Here is a 9,958-nt window from a genome sequence, read left to right as displayed (position 1 = left end):
GAACTGCTCTGCAATGCTCAGAGAAGCACAAGAAGTATGAATGTCCTGACTTCTGCAGAGGCTATATCACAGTAAAGGCTGCAAGGCCAATGCAGAAGTTGGATTGACTGTGCAGAGCCTTTAAGGTGAGAAGGTTACATTAAAAAGCCAATTTATGCTTGATCTGCAAATGTGGTCAGAGGCTTGTATGGAGGGTGTGATGCAACTGCGGAGCCTCCAGAGGCATGCAGAGGCCAAACCAAGCTCCGTACTGCATCGCTGTGCCACTCTCAAAATGTGTAACTATGCTGAGGGCTCTGTGTAGCTACACATTGACATGAGAATTCTGTTCATTGACTACAACTCAGCGTTCAACACCATAGTGCCCTCAAAGCTCGTCGCTAAGCTAAGGACCCTGGGACTAAACACCTCCCTCTACAACTGGATCCTGGACTTCCTGACACATCGTCCCCAGGTGGTAAGGGTAGGCAACAACACATATGCCACGCTGATCCTCAACACGGGGCCCCTCAGGGGTGCATGCGTGCTTAGTCCCCCCATGACTGCGTGGCCAAGCACGACTCCAACACCATCATTATCTTTGCCGAAGACACACCGGTGGTAGGCCTGATCACCAACCGCAAGGCGCTACAGAGGGTAGTGCGTACGGCCCAGTACATCCCTTGGGCCAGCTTCCTGCCATCCAGGACCTCTATACCAGGAGGTGTCAGAGGAAGGCCCTAAAAATTGCCAAAGACTCCAGCCACCCTAGTCATAGTCTGTTCTCTCTGCTACCGCACAGCAAGTGGTACCGGAGCGCCAAGTCTAGGTGCAAAAGGCTTCTTAATAGCTTCTACCCCCTAGCCATAAGACTTTTGAACAGCTAATCAAATGGCTACCCGGAATATTTGCATTGACCCCACAATTTTTTTTTACACTGCTCCTACTCGCTGTTTATTATCAATGCATAGTCACTTTACCCCTACCTACATGTACATATTACCTCAACAAACCTGTACCTCCGCACATTTACTCAGTACCGATACCCACTATATATAGCCTCGTTATTGTTATTTTATTGTTTATTTTTTACTTTAGTATTTAGTAGATATTTTTCTTAACTGCGTTGTTGGTTAAGGGCTTGTAAATAAGTATTTCACGGTATGGTCTACACCTGATGTGTTCGGCGCGTATCACATATGCAATTTGATTTGATTTGTTTGGTTGACGGTAGGTGGGGGCGGTATAAACAGAAACTCACTTCCTTGACAACTTCCTTCACAACAGCTCTGCTCTGCTCTGTGAAAAGCAAGAAGTTGGAATGCCCTGACTTCTGCAGAGGCCATATCACAATAAATTCTGTAGGGCTACTGCAGACATTGGACTGACCATGCAGAGCCTTTTAGGTGGTGGAGACCAACCAGAAACTGAAACTGGTTACATTACAGTCAATGAATTAAGCAGACCAGACCCAGCTGCTATTGCATTGGTGTCTAAGAGATAATCTCCCTGTTAAGCAGACCAGAACTGACCTTTTTTAAATGGTAATCGGCCTGAGTGAACTATCTTCATTTATTCACCATCTATGGACCAACTACAGCACTGCTCAATTCCCTGCCATTTCGCCAATGCAGGCAGTGGGCACGTTCCACAGCTAATAAGCCGAGGCGATGCAACAACCAATGTTTGCGTGCCACGTCATCGACTGACAAATTGCTGTAAAGTGGTTAGCTGATACTTAAAATACCTATCCAGGCAAAGATCTGTCAGGTGTCAGCAAGGTCTAAGAATAGGAACGCACCCGGTGACTCTACTTCAGTCAGAAGCGTCATTTTTTGGGGTCGCTGGGACACTTTCTTCAGCTATGAACCCAGCATGAACCGGCATAGTTCGCCCATTGGTTGTTGCGTGACGTCGCTTCACCTGAGCAGAGGGAGCGCCCCTAGCCTTGCAAGCCGCCTGAGCTCACTGAACTTACATGGATATCAGTGTAGCTCTAACAGAGATAGGGTGTGTTCCTCTGCCCAGGCATTGCTGACGCATGCCAGATCTTACAACACCTGGATAGACATTTTAAGTATCAGCTAGCCACATCATGTTATATGCCGTGTTCGCCTGCTAGTCAGAACTAGGAAACAATGGGAGTTGTTGTTGCAAAGGCGGAAAAGGCAGGTGGGAGGAGGTGGGAACATTCTAGCCAATGAGAGGCCAGATATGCATGTGAACCAACAACTCCGATATAAATTGTTTTTCTTGAAAAAAAGAAGGAAAAGTTGCCGAGATGCCATGTGCGTCTAACCTGGGTACCCGTCTCTTTACCTAATCCACTCCCTGTACTCCATGTCATGTGCCAAAGCAATAACAGGACTGGTATTCAGACTAACATGCATCCACTTATATCAGTATATTTGTAACAACCTAAACATTACGAAACTTCTATTTGATCAAATAACCCTCACTCAGCAAATTAGCAATACAAATTTCAGTTGACCAAATCCGGCACTCTCTCATAGACCTCCGTCCCCACTTGTTCTGCATAGGCAGATTTTGACGGGAGTGCAGCCTCTCACTTTGCCTCTTCCTCTCTGGCGGTAATCAGTCTGCTAATTACGAGGCTACTGAGCTCCCTCTATGCCTGAATAGGGTGATTGAGTCAGTATACTTAGCCTAGTTTCAGGATTGAGAGCCCTCACCATCCCCACTCTTGAGATAGGGTTAATTAGTGCATAGGTTAAACCCCCACAGTTTAAATCACAAGTAATCTGAAATGGATAGTCACTGAGGTTGGACTGAACAGTGACATGTACAGGCTCTGAATAAAACCACAATACAATGTCAGAACACTTTTTATTAAGAGTACAAATTAAAAGTATCAATTAGATACAGGCATCAACAAGGTTATACAATAAATATACATTCCTTTTGTATTTTGAAATTCTATCATTTTAAAAGAATGCTCTGTCTATTGTACTATACAGTTCATAAAGGCAGGGCATACAAGGAGTGAGTATGCCGAAATTGAGCAAATTAGATGCAAAACAGAAATAGCATAATGTACACTGATTGGACAAAATATTATGAACACCCGCTCTTTCCATGACAGACTGACTAGGTTAATCCAGGTGAAAGCTATGATCCCTTATTGATGTCACTTGTTAAATCCACTTCAATCGGTGTAGATGAAGGGGAGGAGACAGGTTAAAGAAGGATTTTTAAACCTTGAGACAATTGAGACAGGGATTGTGTATGTGTGCCATTCAGAGGCTGAATGGGCAAGATAAAATATTTAAGTGCATTTGAATGGGGTATGGTAGTAGGTGCCAGGCTCACCAGTTTGTGTCGAGAACTGCTACGCTGCTGGGTATTTCACGCACAACAGTTTCCCGTGTGTATCAAGAATGGTTCACCACCCAAAGGACATCCAGCCAACTTGACACAACTGTGGGAAGCATTGGAGTCAAAATGGCCCAGCATCCCTGCGGAACGCTTCGTGGGGCCGAGGTGTGCAAGTCAATATTAGGAAGGAGTTCTTAATATTTTGTACACTCAGTGTATAATCAATTGGTGGGACATATTGTCCTCCAGAGGGCAGTAATTGTACTTTAATAGACGGTAGTGAAATTAACGCCTTCAATGTTGTGATGTGATGCAATGTGCTTTTGAATGAACTGTGTGGTCACCTTGACCACAGTGGTATCCTTCCAATTATTAATTTAATATTACAATCATACCTTTAATGAACAGATTTACCATTCAGTAGTAGCCTATGACATGTTGGCCTACTGTGGATTTACCAATCTAATGTAACATCTTGAGAAAACAACACAGGAGACAAGTCTAATCAAATGTAGGATATCTGTCTAATCCACAATTGATTATTTCAGACATCTTTTGTGCCTGTTTGCAGGTAAGAGGAATAGCCTTTCCTCAAACTAACTCTAGGTGGCAACAGTTAGTCAGGGACAGTTTATAGATTGTATCTAGGACTCGCCCCAAATTTGGTTTGCTCTGATCTGTTCTTAATGGGTTCGATGTATAGGTTAGTAAATGTAAGTCACTGTGGATAAGGGCGTCTGTTAAATGACAAAATATGTAAATGTTAATCCCAGCATTGCTACATCAAGAGTAATACAGTGACTGAAGATTTGTCAGCAATAAGTGATAAAAAGTGACAAAGAGCACCCTAAACAGAGTCAATATTGAGGTACTCTTTAAACAATATTCAAAATAGCCCACTCTGTACTGTTGCACCAAAAGCAGCCAGATGCCTTTGACTCCCTCTTTTTGATAAGAGGACATAGTTAAAGGGTAAATTGTTGTACAGATATTTACTCTCAGATTAAACTATTTTAAGAACATTGTCTGGCACAAGTGCAGTGTACATCATAGACGTTTGTTAATGCTACATTTATGTTCTGGTTAACACTGACAAAATATTTTCAGGAAGTGCATTGTTATTTTGTCAGTCTACTATTAATATTTTTCCTGTATCAAAATAGGTACAGATATAAAAGAACCCCAATGAAAACAGAATATGTGCAAAGAGAACCATCTGTAACCATAGAGAAAGTGTTGTCCCATTATATTACTGTAAAAAGACAATGAAAATACAGATATAAGACATTACAATTAATATAAGTATAATGCCCATAAACCACCACAGATAGGCTATTACATACAGAATTTATTAATTGGCGTGACATAATCATAAAAAGATGTTAACAACTCCTGTAGTTGACCATCTTTGATGATCAGGTGCAAAGCTTGTATCATGCGGGTGATGTAAAGAGATGCTGTGGTTATTTTCTCTCAGTGTTAAGTTAAGCAATGCATGCTGTCTTATTTCAAAACATGTCCTTAGGGGAAACTGGAAATGGTGTCTAGCAGTCTTTAAAAATTCATGCTATTGATCTTACTGACTGAAATCCCCTCCAACAACTGTTTTTTCAATATCTGGTAAATAAGTCAACATCTGCTTCCAAAGAGAGCTACAGTTGTATCACTGGTTAGACACCTTTTTTTCCAGCTGAGTTATACCAGAAAGAAACCCAATTATCCATGAAGACCGTGGGAATCAATTTCCAATATTCCATTAGGTAAAATCATTGTCTAGTCTTGTAACTTGACCAAACGAATACCTTAGACCTTAAATGGCAGCTCAGCACCTTCCAACGTTAGTGTGCTATCGACCTCTGTTGCTGCATCTCTGTTTATCATATGACAGCATATGACAGTGGTATGGTAGCATATCCATTTACAAACTAAGTAAAGCCCAGGGAAGTTTTGTTTCTGTAGTGATGGTTTTCAATACTTTCCAATATAATCAAGGAAGCAAGACACCTTTTTCCAGAAATTTAAATTTCATGAAAAATTCAGTAATAGATCAATTTCTTGATCATGTTAAAACAACACAAGAGGCCTAAAGCTCTATTTAAAGTTGAATACATATCTAGTTCTACCCTTTTGAGTGTTTCCAACAAAGACAATATACAGAATAGAATAAAATATGCAATGTTTTTTTTAATCTTAAAATTGGTTAATGTATCATAATCCTGGAAATTTAGTTAAGATTAAGATTCCAAGATCAACCCCTGGCATGGTGATATTAAACATAATCAAGTATACATTCTAGTTGATACCAAAACAGGATTTTAGATGCAATACCAAAATATATTGATGCCAATTGAGCACAATTGTCTGTACTCTGCAACAATAAACACCCGAAAGATGTCAGTAGCTTATGAGTCAGATGAGATCAAGACATGCTTCTGGTAGTCTGTTATTTTCCCATTCGGTTCATTTGATCAGCTGTTGTCCAACTGACAAATGGCACCTGTTCATTTGGTCGAGGCTGAAGGAATTCTGCACTTTAAAACTGCTGGTCCAGTTTCAACTGTTCTGCCTGCGGCTATGGAACCCTGACCTGTCCACCGGACGTGCTACCTGTCCCAGACCTGCTGTTTTCAACTCTAGAGACCGCAGGAGCGGTAGAGATACTCTTAATGATCGGCTATGAAAAGCCAACTGACATTTACTCCTGATTATTATTTGACCATGCTGGTCATTTATGAACATTTGAACATCTTGGCCATGTTCTGTTATAATCTCCACCCGGCACAGCCAGAAGCGGACTGGCCACCCCTCATAGCCTGGTTCCTCTCTAGGTTTCTTCCTAGGTTTTGGCCTTTCTAGGGAGTTGTTCCTAGCCACCGTGCTTCTACACCTGCATTGCTTGCTGTTTGGGGTTTTAGGCTGGGTTTCTGTACAGCACTTCGAGATATTAGCTGATGTACGAAGGGCTATATAAAATAAACTTGATTTGATTTGAATATTGAAGACACAAGGTAAACATCCTTGGAGTATAGATTTGTATAGGATATACAGTATCTCCACACTACTGTCCATGCTGCTGCAACTGTGTTTTGGTCAGAGAGGGTTTTAAAGGGTTGTGATAAATTATGACATTATTGGTCAAATGGATTAAACAATTAACTATATTTAGGTTTGGCAATCAATAGAAAATATATTAATTTCATCAGTTCCCTGCCCATGTCTTATGTAAGAAACAGTCATAGAGGATGAAATAAACAGCAGACTTGATAGAAAAACAAATATGACCTAAAAACAATTTGTAAATTGTATCCGATTTCAGCATTCAAACAGTTATTTTTCTCTTAAAGCCTGCATAAAACAGTCTTGTAACACACCACATGTCTTTGGATTCAGAAGGAGCCATTGGGACTCTCCTGACTCCCACTGCTCTCTGGTGGTTGAGTGATTTTGAGATGTGCCAGTTGGTTGAGCTGGTGCTTGTTGCAGACTGGGATCTTGTTAGCCTGCAGGCTCATGGTGTGGCGTGAATACCAGTCCCGCTGGAACGCAGCCCTCACCTGTTCCACCAACGTTGAGTTCCTCTCCTTCAGCCCCTCTGTCTGACTGATCACCATGCCTGCTCCAGCGTTGAACATAAACTCATTCCCCACCCAGTCAAAGTTCCCTATGGGACAACAGACACCCGCCAAAGCATTAATCAGAAATATAGATGAAAAAATACTAGCCAAAGAGTTAACCCACCTCACAAGCAAACTAATCAACCCACCAACCAGTGACACACCAATAATTGAATAAACAAATCAATCATTCGTTCATTCGAAAAATACATATTAGTCATCTGAAATTCATGGAAGTAAACTCGCCTATGTACACAGCACTGTCTGTCACTATGAATCTGTTATGGTTGATTCCCTGTAGCGTGCCATCTCTCTGCTCCCTGGTGCTGAAGAACTTCTGCACAAAACACACAGAAGGACTGGCTTAGCAGTAGTGATGAATATGTTTTACATGATATACAGTACATAAGGTTTGCAGGTACTGTAGAGATTATAATATAGGTATGATGTGCCTGAAAACATATGCATGATGAGTGATGTTATACAATTTGTATCCAGTTAATGAGGATGTAGGTGTGTGGTGTCCAATAATGTATTGTAGGTGCACACTCACCGCCTCCAGTGAACAGTTAGGGAGCTCCATACACAAGGTCTTCAGGGACCACACAAAGTTAAAGGTCAGGGGGTGTGTCTGCTCCCAGCAGCTTACTAACAGACGCACTTTGATGTTTCTCAGGATCAAGGCCTCCCGAAGCATCCCATCTATACCTGACCAGTATCTGTCCCGGTAACAAAGAGTTACAAACACTTATCTGCTTGGTAATGACTGGTAATTATACACACAGTTACACAGTTTCATCCTATCAGTTTCATTCTATCAGTTATCATTGTGTTGTATAAATGGGCATGTGATACAATGCTAACAATAAGATTATCAGGTGCTGTCAGTATTAAAGATTGCTCACCTGTGAGAATTCCTGTTAGTGAGAGGCAGGTAGTCTGTAATGGATATATAGATGAACCTCTTGGCCTTTTGGATCACATAGGATATGGCGTCGAGGTCTCTGGTCCTGTCTTTAGGGCAGAAGACATCTGGAGAGCTCTGCCACAAAATGATAACAGACACTTATTAAAATCAGTGGAGAGTAGAGAACTGAAGCCCTCATGTCAATGCCAGGGCTATATACTGTAGATGCAATCAATCATTGTCATTGTCGTAATCATCATCACCACACCTCTTGGAGTATATCTTTGTCACAGCCTCTCTAAGAGTAAAATGATGATTTCTAAAGAGGTCATTAGTATTCGAACAGCAGCGTTACCTTCTCTCTACTTGTATCTCCCTAGAACTGATCCTGTCACGATTTTATTTATTTATTGATATGTCTCACCCCCCTCTCTGCGTGTAAGCAGAATGTGGGTGTGTGTGATGAGAACAATGACAGATCACGGTTCACATGGATTGCTATCAATAGCTCCAATGATTAACGCTTCCTCTGCATTTCAGAAATGTTAATCGACATGAAGGGATGGGCAAGCCTCATTTATAGCGAGCCAACCACATGTTTTCTGTTGGAAGCAATGCCATCTTTCATCCAGTCAGCATACATAAAAAATCGAACTGATGAGTTATAGCGAGCTGTATAAGAAATAACTTTTTTCACTTAACCGTCACCTCTCTTGAAAGTTATTACAACTGTGGGAGGACGTTGCAAATATTTACATCATATCAGGACTAATGAAAAGGTTGGAGCCAAGAAAAGTCTTCGCTAGGCATATAGTATCCATAAATATTGGCAATTTCTTATCCTAATCTCAGAACGGTATTAATTAATCGAATATAAAGATGAGCTTGTCTCTCAGAGTGATAAAAAAAAACATTGATACATTAGTAACGGCATGAGTTTTTCCCTGACTATATAACCAGACATGGAAAAACTCAAGGCCCTTGTTATAAGGTCACATCGTCAGGACAAACTCCTGGCCTTAAGTATAAAGCCATGGGTGAGAATGTCACTCACAGAGAGAAAGACCTCAGCCTTGGTGTTGTTGAAGAGAAGTGGGAGGTTTTCATCTTTGTTCCACAGGGCACTCAGCCTCTTGGACCAGATGGACGGTACAAAGTCCTTATACTGCAGCTGCCAGTAGAGGTTGAATACCCTGTGCAGGTCCAGTGCCAGACAACTACAGTTGTAGATGATGATCCCCAGTTCTTTCATCTAAGAGACAACAAAGCAACAACATAGATGTTGTAAGATGTTAGCACGTGCCCCCAGGAATTTCACCCACACCCAACTTTACCCTTTCTCCACCCATCTCCTCTTCTTCTTCCTTCCCCCTTCCTCCTTTACTTCCATTCCCACCTTGTCCTCTCCTTCCATCTCCTACTCCCCACACTTCCATTTACCCTTCTCCCTTGTTCTTGTCTACCCTCCACAGCTCAGTGCTTCTAGCCTCTTCAGCTCTGCCCACCCCCCCCCCCCCCCCCCCACCCCCCCATCCTCTCCTGCCCTCTTCTGGCCCTGGACAAGGCAAATAGTCCTCCAGGCACTTCCAATCACCAGGCCTCTCCTATCCCCTCTCACAGCTGGGTTTTTCAAGTGATGCCCTTTTCAAGCAAGGGTTTATTTCAGAGAAGTGCTAAAGATAGGCAGGCTAGGTACAGTGAATGGGGTCACACTTTAATGAACTGTTGTACTTTTCCAGCTTTGAGCAGCACATGAAAGAATGTCCACATTTCCTTTTTGTCCCTACTCAATTAATTCAGTTTTCTGCCAACTATAAGGTTGCATTTGTTTCCTATTCAGTATGTTTGTGCAAAATGAGCCAATTAATGTATGCTGTTCTCCTAGGGTAAATAGCAGTGTTTGAATAAATATTTATTGCTGACTCATTGGACAAATCACCAGAGAAGATGGCTGTACACAGTCGCCTCATCATACCTGTCAAATATCAGAACTAAAAATCTAACAGATTCTGTGTAGACAATTGGTTGGTAAAAGGGTTTACGTAATCAAGGTATGGAACGTAGTCAAGATGAGGTGACCTCACAGGTGGTCTCATTGAATTGGGTAAAAATGTTACAGAAA

At 41.8% G+C, this 9,958-nt stretch overlaps 1 protein-coding gene across 3 annotated transcripts in view; it reads right to left on the bottom strand.

Annotated features, from left to right (window-relative positions):
• Positions 1-2,809: 2,809 nt before the first annotated feature.
• Positions 2,810-9,958, bottom strand: part of LOC129858455 (inactive phospholipase D5-like) — a 91,773-nt gene continuing 84,624 nt past the window's right edge. For all 3 annotated transcript variants that reach the window (XM_055927706.1, XM_055927723.1, XM_055927713.1), the window contains exons 6-10: positions 8,891-9,088; positions 7,835-7,971; positions 7,483-7,648; positions 7,176-7,266; positions 2,810-6,976 (exon numbers count right to left, since the gene is read on the bottom strand). In XM_055927706.1, coding sequence (XP_055783681.1) covers positions 6,702-6,976; positions 7,176-7,266; positions 7,483-7,648; positions 7,835-7,971; positions 8,891-9,088 — 867 coding nt within the window. In that variant the 3' untranslated portion in view covers positions 2,810-6,701. The remainder of the gene's footprint in view (positions 6,977-7,175; positions 7,267-7,482; positions 7,649-7,834; positions 7,972-8,890; positions 9,089-9,958) is intronic.

Source organism: Salvelinus fontinalis, chromosome 1, assembly GCF_029448725.1.
Source record: "Salvelinus fontinalis isolate EN_2023a chromosome 1, ASM2944872v1, whole genome shotgun sequence".
Lineage (NCBI taxonomy): Eukaryota > Metazoa > Chordata > Actinopteri > Salmoniformes > Salmonidae > Salvelinus > Salvelinus fontinalis.
Note: the sequence above shows the minus strand (reverse complement) of the source record. Positions and strands in the feature narration are given on the sequence as shown.